Source organism: Setaria viridis, chromosome 1 (genome assembly GCF_005286985.2).
Source record: "Setaria viridis chromosome 1, Setaria_viridis_v4.0, whole genome shotgun sequence".
NCBI lineage: Eukaryota > Viridiplantae > Streptophyta > Magnoliopsida > Poales > Poaceae > Setaria > Setaria viridis.
In genome coordinates this window covers 28,094,409-28,112,145 of record NC_048263.2, presented here as the reverse complement: position 1 = coordinate 28,112,145, position 17,737 = coordinate 28,094,409, and the positions used below count along the sequence as shown (strand labels likewise).

The 17,737-nt window shown below is 44.2% G+C and overlaps 1 protein-coding gene and 1 pseudogene across 5 annotated transcripts; one reads left to right on the top strand and one right to left on the bottom strand.

Annotated features, from left to right (window-relative positions):
* Positions 1-869: 869 nt before the first annotated feature.
* LOC117835151 (uncharacterized) lies at positions 870-4,843 on the top strand. 5 transcript variants are annotated; one of them, XM_034714542.2, is made up of 5 exons: positions 870-1,217; positions 1,311-1,803; positions 2,795-3,072; positions 3,218-3,865; positions 4,410-4,843. In XM_034714542.2, the coding sequence occupies exons 2-5, from the start codon at positions 1,785-1,787 to the stop codon at positions 4,704-4,706; spliced, it is 1,242 nt and encodes a 413-aa protein (XP_034570433.1). In that variant the 5' UTR covers positions 870-1,217; positions 1,311-1,784; the 3' UTR covers positions 4,707-4,843. The 5 variants fall into 5 exon arrangements, with proteins under 5 accessions (XP_034570433.1, XP_034570424.1, XP_034570448.1 ...); XM_034714533.2 differs by having other exon boundaries at positions 872-1,217; positions 1,911-3,072; XM_034714557.2 differs by having other exon boundaries at positions 872-1,217; positions 1,311-1,837.
* A 141-nt stretch (positions 4,844-4,984) lies between these two features.
* LOC117835182 (sugar transport protein MST1-like) lies at positions 4,985-10,919 on the bottom strand (annotated as a pseudogene).
* Positions 10,920-17,737: the final 6,818 nt, after the last annotated feature.

The window sequence follows — 17,737 nt, the reverse complement described above, 5'->3', positions numbered from 1 at the left end:
TTATTCTAGAACTGTGTTTCCTTTGGAAATAATTTATGAACAACTATCTTTGTAAGATAAAAAGAATATATCAATTCCTCATGCTACTGAACATTGGTGGTAATCTCGCCAAAATGGTCCTAGGGTGTTCTGAACATCTGCCATTCATCCTACCAAACAAGAACTCTTGTGCAATCTCATACACGAAAACGGTGCATCCAATTCAACCAAACAGTAGCTTGAATCTTCAACACGACAGCAATGTGCAACCAAACTAACCCAACTACATCAGGCCATCCCCCTTCCGCTGGTCGGTACCACCCCTCCATCCTATATGCCTCACTCCTTTGCAACCAATCATGCTCTAACCTCACACCTCTGCACCAAGGTGATTTTTACATTCTCTTACTTGGAACCTCTTGGATTCAGCTAATAAGTTAATGTAGCTTGCATTTTCTTTTTTACATGGCATATCATAATCGGTGCAAAAAAAGTGGCACTTGAACTTTACTATTTTTGACATGAGGTTCCATTAGAAAGCCTATCGTTGGAGTTTCTAGCATATGCTTTTTATTGCTTGAACGGACGGACCCCCGACCGAGCAATTGCGCGTGTAGTTCTAACACGTACTGGGCTACTTCCTTTGTTGGGCCTCCAAAACAGGATTTCCTGATTCCGGCCCATGACGCCGTCTACGCCGAGTTGTATGGCAGGTGTCGAACGCACGTGCCCGTCGCCCGTCCCCGTCCCCGTCCAAGGGCAGCGGGCAGCGGCAGGCGTCTCCGCTCCACCTCGCGGTCGTGCACTGACCACGCAAGAGAAAAGCCTGCGCCCTCTGAGGTCTCGCGCACGGTGCCACACCCACACACATGCAAGCCCACACGTAGGCGCCCAGCCACCGGCGCCTCGTCCCCCCATCGGCCACGCACGCCAGCGTTACTGCCCCGGCGCGCCCATCGAAACGCTCACTCCGCTCACATCACACCGAACAGACCCAGAGCACCCGAGGATTCGGTTCCCCTCCCCTCCCCTCCCCCACTAGAAGAAAGGAAGGAAGAAAGAATACCGGGCGCGGGCGGGGCCATCTGGCGTGAGAAAACTAACGCGCACAGGTTCGCGGTCTCTCTCGGGTCTCGGTGGTGCCCCTCACGCTCTCCCTCGCTTTCTCCTCCTCCTCCTCTTCTCCTCCTCGTGATCCTCCCCATTCTTCAGCTCCAGATAAGCGCCGGTGACCTGGGGTAAGTGGCGCCTCGTTCCCTCCGCCTTCTGACCCTCGCTCCTCCTGGTTCCGAGCACTGGAATGGATCTGAGTTCTGAGCACTTTCTTGCAGGCTAAGCAAATTAAACTAGCGCCTTTGTCTGCCCGTCCGCCGTCCCTTCGACGCATTCGGAGGCTCATCGGCACCAGCTCCCATCCACTTGCGGCACTTCCTGCTTCCCCGGCCGCCCCTACAGCTCGCCGCCGGCGTGAGGAGTCAGTCGCCGACAGGCCCCACGGGCAGAGGGCGCGCGCGGAAAAAGAGCAGGGCAAGTGGGCGCTTTTGCGGGGTTCTCTGGAACACTCCCCGCCGCAAACTCCAAGCTGGTCAGAAGTTCTTCCTTCCCACCTCCAGCCCTGATCCCTATCCTCCTCTCGCGACGACAAAAGAGGTTAGGCTCGTGAGGTCACGTCTGGAAAGCGAGTTGGAAAAGCCGGGTGCTAGCACGCATCGCCGTCGATCAACGAACGGCCTAGAAGAGGAATGGGGCTGTCTCCACGAGTGAAGCCATGAGTTGGCTTCCTCAGTTTGGGCTTTTGCATCCTGATGCTTCAGCAGAATTCAGGTCTTGCAATGCTATCTTAGGATCGGATGAAAACGTCAGTGTTAATCTTTCATACGTCCAGCAAATTTTATTCATTTGCTAATCTTTCTTCATAAAATTGCATGTAGGCTCTACTAGATTCTTCTCCTGAAACCTCATTGACTCGTGCCGTCAGCGACCTCTGCCTGCCTCACTTTTTAGACTCATCGTTTTCTCCTACCATGACAAGACGCATACGAGTCACTAGCTAGGAGTATAAAACAAGTCGTATAGAACAGTGTGCCTTGAGATGCATGTACACGCGACTGCACCCATCCGTCACTTTCATAAACGACAAGCTCATGATCCAAGTCCATGGGAGCATGCTGCATCCATTTTTTTTTTCTGAAAAATATCGTCGCAGAAGATGGTAGAGGAAAATGCCAGCACGGTGCTCGGAATCTCCAACTTGTGGCTCGTGTTGCTCGGGCCCTGCAGGCTGCAGCTGAGAAAAGGAGACGTGCGCGCTCGGCCGCTAGCTTTTGCGATAGCGTCACATGAGCCTAACTGTCGGTAGGGCCCACGCTCAGTGGCCCGGGGCACTGATGGTTGTTGGACGAATTCTTAACGTGCAGCGAATATTCAACAGAATCTGTTTAGGCCTTGCAATGTCCTGTTCCAAGTTACAATGTTTTCCTTTTACTATGCTGGATCCGATCGAGTTGCCTGCTGAGTTTCTTTGAGATGTCTTGATCTGCTTTCCATTTCATCATGCTAGATCTAGAACCGTGTTTGGTGTTTTTCGCTTAGATAATTTCGAAGCTCCATGCAGTTTGTGGAGGCTAGCTGGTAGTCAGTCTCTAAAAGGGTATTAAGGTCAACTATGTCATCAGCTTAAGTTCGAAACACATTTGAACTCGAGATTTCCTATTCTTATAACGTTCACGCTGACTTATGTTGTTACCCTTTTTTTTTAAAAAAAAGACTTATGTTGTTACCACTGTGTGGCCTGATAATTTGCTTCGGAATGCAGGTGTTTTAAAAATGCAGTCATCTATGATGGCATTCTTCCCTAACATTGCTGCAGCAAAGCTGGAGCTGCATTCCCTGTACAGGAAATATGTGGATATGTTTGGTACATCATCAAACAATTCTACGGTTGGCAGCCACATCACCCGTAAGATGACGCACCTTCCTGTTCAGCTGATAGACCGTACCTTTTTCAGTACTGGTACCGCAATTCGGAGTATTGCCGTCAGCTATGGAGCTCTTGTTCTCAGGTGGTTACTAAGCAAAACTTCAGTTGTACAGGTTAGTAGCTAAATGTACTAAACTACTGTCAGAGTTCATGTGCGCTATTACACCTTAGTCATCAACATCTGAATGCTATCTCATATTCCGAATTACTTGTATTTGATCATGATCATGCTATTAACACATATCTTACTGGACGCAGCGCACATTGCTTTCCCGTGCCATAAGGTCACTATATTGTTGGTGCGACTCCTTGCCATTCTTGGTCGGCGTTGATGTTCTGATGGCCAGGCTCTGTGATTGCACTATGATCCACAACCATCTTTATGGGCAGAAATTCATCCTTGGACATAATCCTAACTTCCAGGGTGAATCAGCAATGGGTATGGAGAATAATGAATTGTGCAATGAGCAGCCATTCTTGTCGAGTTTGTTTGGAAACAAGAGAGACTATGTCCGCCTAGCGCTTCAATGCATATGCTACCCTTCCAGTCTGAAGGTTGTTGATGTAACAAAAAAGAAGCTTAGCTTTAACAGGCAGCGCATACAGAGTGGTTACGATGCAAGCACGTTTTGGAGAATCATGGCGAGGAATGAGCATTACCTGGCATGCATGATGGTGCTGGTGGCCTTGCAACTCTTCCTGCAGCTAACCAGAGTGAATGTTACCACTCTGTTCTTGCCGATGCTGTCCCGAGCCACAAGTTCCAGGAGCAGCCGAGCGGTGATTGGTAACATTGTGCTGGTTTTGGTGAACTCCTGTGGCGTTCTTGGATCTGCCCTTGCAACAAAACATTATGGCAGGGAGGTGACGTTCACCATGGGTGCTGTTCTGATGGTATTTTGCCAGGTAACTGAAAAACGAACTAAGACTCAAAATTTAACTGTCTGTCTTTCTACTGCCTTGAAATTTTTTTCGATAAAGGAAGTTTTATTAAATTTCAAGGGCATTACATCGAGTTGATACAATATCTTGAAATACTCCCGACCTCTGCATAGCAGGATGCACACTTCTTGATAAGAAGAGACCCAAGCACTTCAATGGCAATCAATCCATAGATTAGACCGCTACCCATGTGCCAGAGTAAAGAACTTCTTGACCACCTGTGCCAAACGTAGCGAAGCCGCATCAACCAAATCCTGTGAGGCCGGCTTCTGTAATATACCCCATGCACGGAGTCGGTGTATAATCGAGTAGATAACCTGCAGTGGAAAAGTGTTATCTTTATTCCCAAAGATAATATTATTTCTGCATAGCTGTGTTATGTTTATTCCCAAAGATAATATCATTGCTGCATAGCCATAATGACCAGCAAGTAACCGGACTCGTACAAATATTCAACACAACATCTAACATAACTGACATTGTTCATTGTTGAAATTCTGTCTGCAAGGTGGCAATCCCATTGATCCTGGAGGTTCAGATCGGAGTTGGCGGTGGAATTCGCATGCCGATGGGTTGCACGACTGCCATGTTCGCACTGACTTGTGTTGTCTCCTGCGGCCTCAGCTGGTCGTGGGGTTCATTCTTCTGGACCATCCCTGGTAGGAAGTTTCACTCGGCTGGACAGGTTTTGACTATGATTCTGAACTTCGGCGTCTGCTTTGCCCAGATGCAGTACTTCCTGCTGATGCTGTGCAGGCAGAAGAACGCCATCCTTGTGTACTATGCAATGTGGATCTGGTCGTGAAATAATGATTGATGTTAAGCTTAGAAAGATGGCTAGATGAGTGTGTTAGCTCAGGTTATCTGAGAAGGTCGTAGTTTGGTGGATGTAAATATGATGTTGTTGCTTCATTTTCTTGATCTGCCTTGTGCAGTTTCCTCGTTGTTTTGGTGCTATTTCTGTCGGATTCGCGCGGATTGCAACTGCAGGACAAGGTTGCATCTTACGCTAGTATAGCTGTTCTACCATCCTGAAGTCAGATGCTCAAGGGAAACAGTTCTGGATAGCATGGTCGATGCTCAATTGTCAGTCAATTAACTTCAGCTACAACGCAATTCTGGCAAATCTAGCAATTTAGCACGGAGCTACATGAAAAATATTGAAATAAAGTTCATTTTGCTGCCTCAGAACTTAATTTCGGTTCATTTTGCTCCTCTAAACTACTTGGATTAATTTCATCCCGCTTCAAAAAAGTCTGTCCTAAAGATATTTTTTACTCGGCACAAGTTGAATTTAAGATCTAAGGTATCATATTGTAGATAACACCGTTACCCATGCTAGAAAATAATTTAAAATTCTTTTCATGTATTTTTTATACCCAAAGGGAATTTCCTTGCAATTTTGAACCTATATTCTAAGTACATGAGTTGAAACAATAAAGATAAATACCATCAATGGGTACGTTGGGCATTCTAAATAGGAGCACACAGTGTAACACAAGCCAAAATTTTGTTTAAGCCGAGGAAATAGACAAAGTGAACTGTTCCTTGAGTTTGGCTAGGCATCAAGAATTTGTTGGCTATTTTATTTGCCTTGCTTGCATATTTGTTTGATTATCTACCTATCATTGCGGCCATCTTATGAATATTTGATAGAGTTGATCAAACTAGCACTAAGTTTATGTTCTTAGTACAATATGAAGAATATATGTCAAATTACTCGGACAAAAAAGAGAATGCATGCCAAATAAATGGCCAAAAGAGTAATATCTTTGATTTCGATGTGGGCCGTCTAAAACCCAGCTCAAACCGGCCCATCCGCCCATTTGTTGGCGGGTGCTGACGCGGGCGCCGCCGGCGTGACGAAGCGCTTCCAGTACCAGTGCCGCTGCCACGCGGCGCCCATGGACTCGATGGGAACGCCCCGGGTCTCCGGCAGGAACGCCGCCACGAACACGGTCATGACCACGACCCACCCGGCATAGAACAAGAAGGTGCCGTACTTGAAACTGCACAGCATCTCCAGGAACGACTGCGACTGCGCGAACGTGAGCGCGGCCGAGATGGCGCCGCCCAGGCCCATCGCCGCGGGCCTCACCTCGAGCGGGAAGATCTCGCTGGTGACCACCCACGACAGCGGGCCCCACGACACGCCGAACCCGGCCGTGTACACGCACACTAGCGCCACCACCGCCGCCGCGTAACCCCGTGGCATGGCCTTTGCCCCGTCGGCCCCCAGCTGCGCGCCGAAGATCCACGCCATGGCCACCTGGGAGAGGATTAGTACGGCGCCGCCCAGCATGAGGAGGGTGCGGGGCCGTAGCGGTCGACGGTCAGCGCGGCCACGGCGATGGAGGCCAGGCTGACGGCGTCGGTGATGATGGAGCCCAGGATGGCCTTCTGGCTCGTGAACCCGACGGTGTAGAAGAGGAGCGGCGTGAAGACGGACACCACGATCACGCCCGTCAGCTCGAAGAACACTGACGTGGCCACGGCCATCACCAGGTGGGGGCGGTACTCGCGCCGGCACAGGCGCCGGAGCGCCCCGGACCCGTGCCGCCGCTCCTGCTCCGCGGCGCGGACGATGTCCTTGAGCTCCGCGTCGGTGTCGGCAGCCGCCCCGCGGACGCGGCGCAGCGAAGCGCGGGCCTCGTCGAGCATCCCCGGGAGCACAAGGCTGTTAGGCGTGTCCGGGATGAGCGCCACGCCGGCGATGATGACGGCCGCCGGGACGATGCCGACGCCGAGCAAGAGGCGCCAGCCCCAGTTTGGGATGGTGTTGGCGCCGTAGTTGACCATGTCCGCAAGGAACATGCCTACGTTGGTGAAGAAGTGGAAGGCGGTCGTGAAGGCACCTCGCCACCGCGCCGGCGCGATCTCGGCCAGGTACACCGGCGCCGCCGGCGGCCAAAATGCAACGTGAGAACACGCGCGCGATCACATATTCACATGTGCAAGTAACGCATTGGCCCCGCGAGATCAGTGATCACCAGGCTGGTGAAGCCGACCGCGACACCGAGGAGGATGCGGCCGATGACGAGCATGCTGATGTTGACGGCGGTGAAGTTGAGGAGGGCGCCGGCCAAGAACAGCAGGCCGCCGATCAGCATGGAGTTCTTCCGGCCCAACGTCTTGGTTAAGTGGCCGGCGACTAGGGAGGCGAGCATGCCGGCGAGGAAGAAGGAAGAGACGAACGTGGTGAGCACCTGGCTGTCGAAGATGCAGTACGCGTCCTGCTGCGCGTTGTTCATCTTCTTGAGGATCTCCGGGAAGAACGCCTGGAGGAACGATTTCATCTGCGTCAATCCACCTGAAATTTCCCTCACGAAAGAAAACACTGAAATTTAGGTGGAAGGAGGAAGCTACTTGCAGGAAAAAAAAAGATAAAAGACTCGATAAAATCATGGGATCGAACAGTTTCATGGCGATCTCTGATAACATTTGTTTGATCTTATAATATCACAGGATCACACGCACGCAGGCACGCGCGCGCGCACACTTCATTTACTTTGGCTTGAAATGCAAAAATTGTAGCATGCATTCTTAGTTCAGTCTCAGTGCATGGTTTCAGTTACCAAGATTACCATATCATCTTTTTAATGAAATGAAACTGTCACTCTCAGTGCAAAATTTCATTGCACAGTTTCATATGCAAGCTATTTAATTTCTGCATGGAGTTATAATCAATTGTGTCATGTGATGAAACTACAACATCCTCCGTGCAAGTTTCATTGGGTTTCATGGACTTGGTAACTATACCAGTTGGGTTTCATGGGGATAAAACTCCCATCTCCTCTCTCTTCATAATTAGGTTGCCAAGTCAGCAAAACTGCTGACATGGCATACAATTTAATGTCCATGAAACCCCTCATGACACCCACTAAGACTAGCCTTATACAATAATCTTACAATTAGAGCCTATTTTGGAGGGTTTATTTTGACTTTCGGCTTCACCTGTTTTTCACAAATTGAGACATTGTAGCGTAAAATTAAGCCGTTTGCAAACTTAGAAAAAATGAACTACAACTAGAGTGAAGCCAGATGCGGGCCCAAGAGTTGAACAATATGTATTCAAAAATTCAAAAGGTAAACAAATGACTGTTTGAACACTATTGATTATGCCCTTAAATACTATTGAGTAGAAAAAGTAATTGGTATTCAATGAATATCATCAAAGACCTTCACAGGCGAAACCGTTTTGAGAGAGCCTCCCAAACGACCCCTTGCATTGCTCGAATAAGACTCTCCTTTGTTGTCACCACATTAATCCTTAGAAGACGCGTTAGAAAAATAGATAAGTTCTTTATATTCTCAAAACATTAAAATATATATTCACTAACAGTTTTGTTGTAATCCCCACTCATATTTTTTGGGACGAAATTCAGCATCTTGAGGCTGAAATAGCAATGTATTACGTCATTGCAGTAATTAAGAGTGCAGTTTAGGAAATATAATCTATATTTTTAATAAAACAGAGAAAGAGAGTTTTTAATAAGAGGTACAGTAAGCCTACCGTTTCAGCTCAACATAAGGAGAAAAATTATACTTCCTCCGTTCCAAATTGTAGGTCGTTTTGACTTTTCTAAGTTTATAGGTATTATTATGCATCTAGACATACACTATATTTAGATGCATAATAATATCTATCAACATAAAAAAGCTAAAACGATCTAGAATTTGGAACGGAGGGAGTATCAACTAGTAAAATTAAAATTACTACTACCTCCGTTCTCTATTATATGATTCATTCATTTTTGTGTTAACTAACACCAAAGGATGAAGGACGGAGAGAGTAATTAGCAATGGACCTAAATCTATCCGCGAAACTTTTAATACTTATGTCTCCCAGTACTATAGCCCGTGCAGTAACAATAATTATTATTTCAATCAGTTTTTCCTACTTGTGTAATTTAAAATTTAGATTAGCTTCACGATATGTGAGAGTGACTTTGGCATTGATCCGATGGTTCCAATATCTTTCAAAATTAAAAACATTTTACACCAACATGACAAAGGATACACTGTGGGACTGCCATGGCTACGTGTGCTTGTGCGTGTGCCCAAACGATGCATGTGCTCTGTTTGGAAGTCAAAGATACGTTTTTCTATTAGGAAACACTGACAGGTGCATGCTTGCATTTTCCACACCGGTTGTTGTCGGCTTAACATAATGCATGCATCATCTTTGTTGACTAATGATACTGATAATGTCAGAAACTCGAACTTTTTTCACTCATATAGTTTCAACAAATACATCAGCTTTTTGGCAACATAAATGAAGCATATCCGAACGTTTCCATTTTGCGCTCACTTGGGCAACCGAAGGAACGTACTCCGTCCCGAAATACAAGATATTTTGGTTTGTCCCAAGTCAAATTAGGTTAAATTTGACTAAATCTATAGAGAAAAATATTAACATCTAACACATCAATAAGTAAATTATGAAAATATTTCATACCAGATCTAATTATGATCATTTGACATCCTAAATATTATTGCTATTTTTTATAAATTTGGTCAAATTTAGAGTAGTTTGACTTATAACAAACCAAAATAACTTGTATTTTAGGACAAAGGGAGTACATCATTAATATATGCTTGATGCCTCTACCATGTTAGATTAACACAATGCATTCATCATCTATGTTGACTAAGGATACTGAAAATGTCAGAAACTAGATTTTTTTCGTTCATATAGTTTCAACAAATACGTCAGCTTTTTCGCAACATAAATGAAGGATGTCCAAACTCGTGTTAGTTTCCATTTTGCGCACACTTGGGCAACTGAAGGAACATATATCATTATATGCTTGATACCTATACCATTTTTTAGTGTTTACAAGATCAAACTGGTGTTTTGTGGGTTCTTTTTGGATAAAAGTTCTAATATTAGGCTTTGTGCATCTGATAGTTCTTTTATACTCCCTCCATCCCAAATTGTTGTTCGTTTTAGCTTTTCTATATTTACAGATGTTTGTATGCATCTAGACATACACTACTTAGAAAAGTCAAAACGACGAAATGGATGGAGTATTAAAAGTCTACTCTCTACTCATGATGTCCTATTTTGTCATGTACTGTCAAAAACATCTCTTGGTTTCAAACCATTACTTAAAAAAGGTAAAGAATGCAAATAATCAGAATACAAAGAAAATATCCTGCACTAATGTTTTTTATTTTTGTTCCTGTAGCATTTTTTATTGAGAGGAAAGGACAAACATTTCCCTGCCATTTGCAGTTCACTCTTGAAAAAAGAAACAAGTGGGCCGGGGGCGAAAGCCGCCAAGCATTGCCCATGCTCAATCAAATGTGGTGTGTCAAATCCAGTGACAAGTTCATGCGCTCTCGATTGGATCTCTAGGAAAACAGTGGAGGAAAACTTGGTAGAGTTTTCGTCATTCCGTTTGTGATCTATTTCTCCACGGAGGTACCATTACTCCGCTTCGATTTATGCAGAAGCTTGCTCCGAGAAATCCTAAAAACTTATAAAACATTTAACTATGAACGCATGCATGCAGCTCACAAGTCATCGTTGTAGTAGACAAAATACAAAGGAGAAGAGCAAATGGAAGCGACAGGGAAACAACCACCGATCTGCTGATGGGTTATCAAGTTTCAGGTCCGAATGAGCACAAATCTAACTAGACTACCATATTATCCGAAGCTCAACTGGTAGTGCGCTCAGCTGAAATCGTATGTTTTTTCAGGGTTAAAAAATGAGATGTATCATGCGTTTGAGCCTAATAACTGGAGCCAGCAACAAGACGACCGCGTCATCTTCAGCACATATACCACAGAACTGACCTGTAATACTGATGTCGTATCCAAGCAGGAGGCCGCTGGAGGCGGCGGTGAGGCAGCTCATCACAACCGTGAACGTTATCTCGCCACTCCCTGCGGTGGCGCCGACGGCGAGCACGTCCCCTCGGGCCATCTTCTCTCTTGCAGGGAGAGGGGGAGCTGGAGCTTTTGCTTGCTAGCAAGGAGGTTGGATGGTAAGCAGCGAAGGCCTCAGTGCCACAGGACACTTACAGAACGAAGAGTACAGTGGCAAGTACTTCTCTCCATTTCATAAAGAAAAAAATACTTCTCTCCAGAATGAGATATAATTTGGAACGACCTATAATTTGGAATGGAGATAGTTTTCGTTTTAATTTTTGCTAGATACATAATTTTTACTATGCATCTAGATATATACTATATCTAGATGCATATAAAAAAATTATGCATCTAGAAAAGTCAAAACAAATAGTAGTACATATCGTTTCATGCTAGGGTTTGATCACGCAGAAGTTCATGCACCCGAAACGGTTGAATTGTTGGATACCATCCCAAGGTCGTCACTCCATCAAGTTGGAAGAACATCCCCTTCCCCTGTTGGCTGCTAGTGCACCGTAGCTTGGCTTTGGACATGAGAAGGTGTTATGCATCAATTCGTCGTTATTACAACTAGTACATGGAAGGTCACTGACAACGAAGACAACTAGTGAATGAAGCAAGAGGGGGTGAAGTAGTCTGTTTGTGCAAGATCCAGCTACCCAAACCTAAGTGTATCGTCAGTGATTCCCATGTTTTTTATCGTCCTGTACAGTACGTTATTTGTCGTCAGGTACTGATGTATGTTATTTATCGTCCTGATGTTACACCTTGCTACTGGTGATCCTCCAGTTATTAATTAAACCAGCTAGTTTGCAATCTTATTGGAATTAATGTATGTGTTTTATGCCGTATATGACTGGGTCGAATTGTTGCTGATTGGAACAGAGTCTTAGTAGAGATTCCTACAGCGCGCATGGTGTGCGGTGGACTTCACTGGTGGTTGCTGCGGGTACGGTTGTGGTTTGCTTTGTTGGTTGCTTGCACCGCGTGGGTTTTGTTTTCTCACTGTCATTGGGTGTTGTGTTGTCGTTGTAAGTACTTGGCCTTAGGGCTCATTTATCAGCCTTACAAGGCATGATATTTTCGCATTCGTGAACTTCCGGCGTGGTGGTGGTTCAGCTAAATCTTCACCATTGTGTACTAAGTAGGTCCAACCTTAAAGCTACGAGGGGTGGGCAAATATGTCATAAATCCAAAATACCTAAAATATCCTTAGAGTACTCTGTGGTATTTCATATGGACAAGTCAAGATCATAAGGTATCTTACATCACTTTGGACGTAGGTGATACATTTTGACAAGCTCATGAACTCGTATGTGTAGTTTATAAGTTTATGAAGCAAGATACTCTATAATAAGTTTAAGAACTACTCGTACATTTTATTTTTACTAAAGCTATAAAGCTATGAGAGGTGGGAAACTCTTTAGCAGGCAGCTACAGGGAGGGGGCTCTCCCGATAACGCTCGGTCGAGAGCCCACGCAGCCCCACCCGGGCCTTATCCGCTTGCGCCCATGGAGAAAAAAAAAGAAATGCACCTCTGCCTCCCTCCGCCCGCCAACCATCCTCTGCCCGTGCCGCCATCGTCCATCTCGCAGATCCACCCTGCTCCCTCCCCTCCCTCTCCCATCCTCCCCCTTTATCTAGATTTGACGAGACTCGCCACCATTCTCGTCATCCTCCTTGCTGCCATTTGTGAGCCTCCCACCCCGACACCATCAGCCTCCACCACCGCTTGCGGCACGACAGGGTCGCCATCGTGCCGCTCCGCCCACCTCCTGCCGCCACCCTCTTCCCCACCCTTTCTAACCACTCATCTTCCTTGTCTTACCGCGACCATCGGCCACTGGATGTCCTCCCACACCCCGCCACCACCGCCGGTCAGCCGACCGCCTCCCTAGCCATCCTCTAACACCGAAGGCACAAATCATCCCCTCCCTAACCCCAAATCACGAAACTCTAACCCCGAATCCCGAACCCTAACCTGAATCGGAGCTCACCGAAGTTGGATTCGTCACCGGAGAGGAGGAGGAGGTCGCCGGAGTTGGTGACTCGATTTTGTTATTTACTTGAATCGATTTGTTACTTCTCATTTTGTTTCCTTTTCTAGCATTTTTGTTCCTTCTATCCCTTTCCTCCTTTCCAAATCAGGAGGGCTCTCGATTTAGATCGAGAACTCTCTCGTTTTAGATTTTGCGAACTCTTTATAGTAAGATTACTTTTGTCTTTCTTCACTGCCAAGTGCCAATACACACTGTTTTACGTCAAACCCCCAACCCGGAACACCCACGTGTACACACAGACACGAATCTTTCCCATTGAAATTCTCCATCTTTTAACTAATTTAGCAAGTTGTGCGGCTGACTTTGCCCATCTGTCATCAACTCATCATCAACTGCTGATTTGAACAGCGAGTAAAGAAGTCATGATTCCGCAGGTGGCATGTTAATCCTTGGTTACAAGAACTGGTCGCTGACAGCATGTGCTGCATCAGTGTAGTAGGCTTGAGTGCTTGACATCTCTTTCTTCTCTTGAACAAAAGACATGATATGAATCCTTAATTATTACTATAGCACTAGTCCATTAACCATGCTCCCGCACAGGCTAATAAATAGACCCTTAGCTAATAATCAAAATTGTTTACCTACGGCTCTCTCGTTTATTTAATATTTTGACACAATACTCATATAGATGTGTACTTAACTACTTATCTTTGTTCAGTTGTAATAAGCTTTTAATTATTAATTACTATACACACTTTTTCATCCACATTTATACCTTTTTCACTTTAGATCGCATCTCCATACATCGTGTTTAAAATGAAAATCAGTATTTTTCATCGCTTCCTCCCATACATGTATAAACGGTCTACACGATGACACCCATACATGTATAAACGGTCTACACGATGACAGACATACTGCATATATAACTGAACTTAGTACTCCTCTATTAATAATAACATAAATAGATAATTTAGAATCATATGTTAGTTTACTTTTTGACATTTTTGCATATGTGTACTTTAGGTTATTTTTAATAACGACATACATGGTTAATTTAGAAAGGTATTTTAAGTTATTTTCTATAATGACATGTATGGATAATTTAGATGAAGATTATATAATTAATTTAGATTATTTTTTATAATGCAGAGGTGGGTAATTTAGATATAGATTTAGGGGTTTACTTTAAAATATTTACATAATGATAGTGCAGGTAATTGTTTAGAAAATATAATCGACCAAAAGATTTGATTATTACAGTCTATAGGACTGATGTTTGGATGTTTCTGATTTTGTGATAATTTCTGTATACAAATGCATTTTTTTTAAAACTACGAGTAATGGCACATAAGATATCCTAAAAATTTGTATTAATGACATATAACATTTCTCGTGAAAATATAGTTTATAGTAAGTTCTATACATAATTTAATGTAACAATCCTTCCCTTTTCATTGAAAAATTTCTTTCAAAATACATTTTTTTCTAGAAAATCTAGATATAATATTGCTTGTTACCATGACTGCCTAAACACCAGAAATCTTTTGAGAACGAGAGACATGTATTTGGATGACTACACATGTGTTATTTTATCGGTAGATTTTAAAGAATCTCTTATGCTTGCTAGTGCATCTAGTGCCCTCACGACGTCATCATTTTTTACAATAGAAGTCTCTCCATGGCAAGATGGAGGGCTACCTTCTTAGAGGAGTTGGCTCCAGTTATCCTCCGAGCCAAACCGACAATTAAGCTTTCTCTATATAATTGGTTGAGTAGCTTCTGGCAATTTCCCTTTCCTTTTTTTTCTTTCTGAGCTTTACGCTATGTAAAACCGTTGTACACATTCTATTCTTGTTATATATGAAAAATAAGTAAGGGGCTGAGACAGAGAAGAAAGAAAAAGGAGAGAGGAGAGAGAAGAAAGGAGCTGACACGTGGGTCTCACTACCACATGTCGTCCATGTCAGCAAAATCACCCATCAAAATAGCTAGATGGCTAAATGTGAATGGTTTTGATAGTTGGGTGGTCAAAAATTTCTGGTTTTGAAGTTGAATGGCCAAAACCAAACTCAGTCGATAGTTCGATAGTCCTTATACAAAAAGTTATATAACTGTCAAAGAGAAAATTTTATTGTCAATTTTTATACCTATATAAAAGACCTAAGGGATCATAACAGCCTCTCCACTTTATTTTTTCCCCTCTCTTTAATTTTTTCTTTAGTTTCGCAGGTGTCAAGGTTTATTTCGGAAGTCTTCCAAGAGGTGTATCCGATGAGGTAGACTGTTCGGAGGGAAGATCGTCGGACATGAACTTGTTTTTAAGAAACTGGCATGGGAGACCCCTACCCCTACCCATAAGCTATTCTATATGCACCCAGGTGCATTCTGTACAGTAAATGCATAGACCTCCTACCCTACGTCTCGTGCGCCAGCTAATTCAGGTGCCAAGGTAAGTCCACGCTCATGCATGCAAAACTAAATGGAGACAACCAACCACGTGATGCCACCTAACAGCTCAACCCACCCACCAGGAAGCATGCATGCAGGGAATCTTTTGTTGATTCGAAATGAAAAAATGCAATATCTCCTAAACCATAGGTCCGATTTGATCTGTTTGAAGTAGGTTGTTGGAAAAAAGTGCTTAACAAAACGAGATCCATGAAGGCTGTATTTGATGAATTTTTTTTTTTCAAGTACGTAACTGCAATATGTTGTACTGTGAGTTGCAAGCACTTCTACAACATAATTGCAACTGCAATATGTTGTACTGTGAGTTGCAAGCACTTCTACAACATAATTGCAACTTGGTTGTAGCGTATTTAGCATTGGTTGCAACTAATTATAATCAAGTGTAACCTTGTTACTTCTGGTTGCAATTATTCACTAGTCAGTTGCAACCTAACCAGGTATGCTTGCAACTCCTACTGAATAAAAATGCAACCAGTTAGTACTCAATTGTAGCTGGCTAGTACTCACTTGTAACCTAGTTGGTAGTTGCACCTGTCCAGTTGCAACCCTAGTTAGTCCTAGTTGCAACTCGTTACTACACAGTTGCAACCCTAGTTAGTACTGGTTGCAACTTGTTACTACACAATTACTAGTGGTTGCAACAAGTTACTACCTGATTGCAACCCAATTACTATTAATTGCAACTAGTTACTACTCAATTGCAATACGGTTGCTACTCAGATATGATTGCAACTTAGAATTGCAACTTGACGTGATTATAGTGACCAGATGCATATAATACACAGAGTTATAACTAGTTGCAACTAGGTAGTAGACAGAGTTGCAATTGGTAGTACATTGATATGCAACTCGCTTAAATGATAAAAATATATCCATTTTGGATGCTCAGAATATGTTTTTAGTCGGATGCAACGAACGGTTTGTCAATTGGGGTTACAGTTTAGGAGAAAATTTATTTCAAAGATTCGAACCAACAAAAAATTACATGCATGCATGAAGTCTGTGGGATTTGTATGCTAGGTGGCTTTACGTGGTAGGTGGAAGATACAAATTAACTTACGAAGCATGCACCGCATGTTTGGTTGCTCCAACCTGGTGCGCTCGCCAGCCTGGGTGCATTCTATGTACAGGATGCACGCAGGTGTATTATAGCAAAACAGTATATATATATACCTAATATTAAAGTGCGGTTGTTTCTTCCAACCGTCATGATTGTTTTGCAAAAAAGTCCCTCAACTTTTTCATAATCAACCCGCAATCCTTGGAATATGTCTTGACGATTTTGCAAAAAGGTCCCCAAACTTTACTGTAATTGACCTGAGGTCCAGCCTTTGCTCCTGTTCTTTTGTCCCTAGAATATGCCTTGATGATTTTGCAAAAACGTCGCCAAACTTTACTGCAATGGACCCGAGATCCAGCCTTTGCTCCTGTTCTTTTGTCCCGTCCACACAGCGCGCTTGCCGGCGGTAGCGCGGGACACGCACCACCGCTCTGTCACTCGCGTGGCCAACCCTCCCCGCACTCACCACGCACTACTGCCGCTCGCCCTAGTGGGCAGCTGCTCCCTCAGGCTGCACGCCCTACCCGCCACCTGAACCTAAGGGGTGAAGGAGAGAGGAGGAAGGGGAAAGGAAATAGGGAGGCGAGTGCCTCCTTGCAGTCAACCAAGTAGAGCCATGTGCCAACGATGGCATGACGCCAGGGAGGGTGGGGCACAGCAGCAGTCGGTAGGCAATGCAAATAGAGACAGAGGCTGGGACCTCACACCCTCCTCTTAATGATGTCAATCCCCTTCAAACCCGGAACTTCCTTTGCATGATACAAAGTCCAAGGCTCGAAGAGGAAAAGGGGGGGGAGAAAACTAAAAGAGACTACTCAATCAAATATTTATCTTATCTCCCACCGATGCCAAATTTCCTTAGGTCATTCGAGAAAAAAGCTACAGATTCACCCTTGTGAGCATTGCAACTTGCCATCATGAAGAAGTTTTGAGATAGAGACATTATATCTCTCCACCAGTAGGATCCAGCATTCTTCCTTTCATGAGGTGGTACTTCATTTTTATAAAGACATTTCCAGGTGAGATGAACCCAAAGTAAATCAACTTTGTTATAAAAATTTTATAAAATTTTAAGCAGCAAAGCAGAGTTATGAGTTCTCATCTCAAATTGATGATGCCAAGTCCTCCTTCCTTACTTCGGCAAGCCTGTTTCCAAGCCACTAGACAGACTTGGTGCTAAATTGCTAATGCAAGAGCATATGTTTAGATAGGTTCGGGACGACATAATACTCTACGTTTTGCGTTCGGGTGGATTGTATTGATTGTTGTACAGGACTTTGGACTTTGGAGGGGCTTCTTATTTACCTTACATAGCCCTGGGTATAAGTCGGTGGATCCTAGTCGATTATAAGGCAAATGATCTGATCAGATTGCAACAACATGATTTTCTATTTTAGCTTACTAGAATCTATTCTTAATCTTCG

What these genes read in the sequence shown, in the direction of transcription:
- LOC117835151 (XM_034714533.2), top strand. Translation starts at nt 2,716, where the DNA reads ATGTTGTTACCCTTTTTTTTTAAAAAAAAGACTTATGTTGTTACCACT. An exon ending in GCAAAACTTCAGTTGTACAG is followed by an intron (nt 3,073 to 3,217) that starts GTTAGTAGCTAA and finishes TACTGGACGCAG; the next exon opens with CGCACATTGCTTTCCCGTGC. An exon ending in TTCTGATGGTATTTTGCCAG is followed by an intron (nt 3,866 to 4,409) that starts GTAACTGAAAAA and finishes TCTGTCTGCAAG; the next exon opens with GTGGCAATCCCATTGATCCT.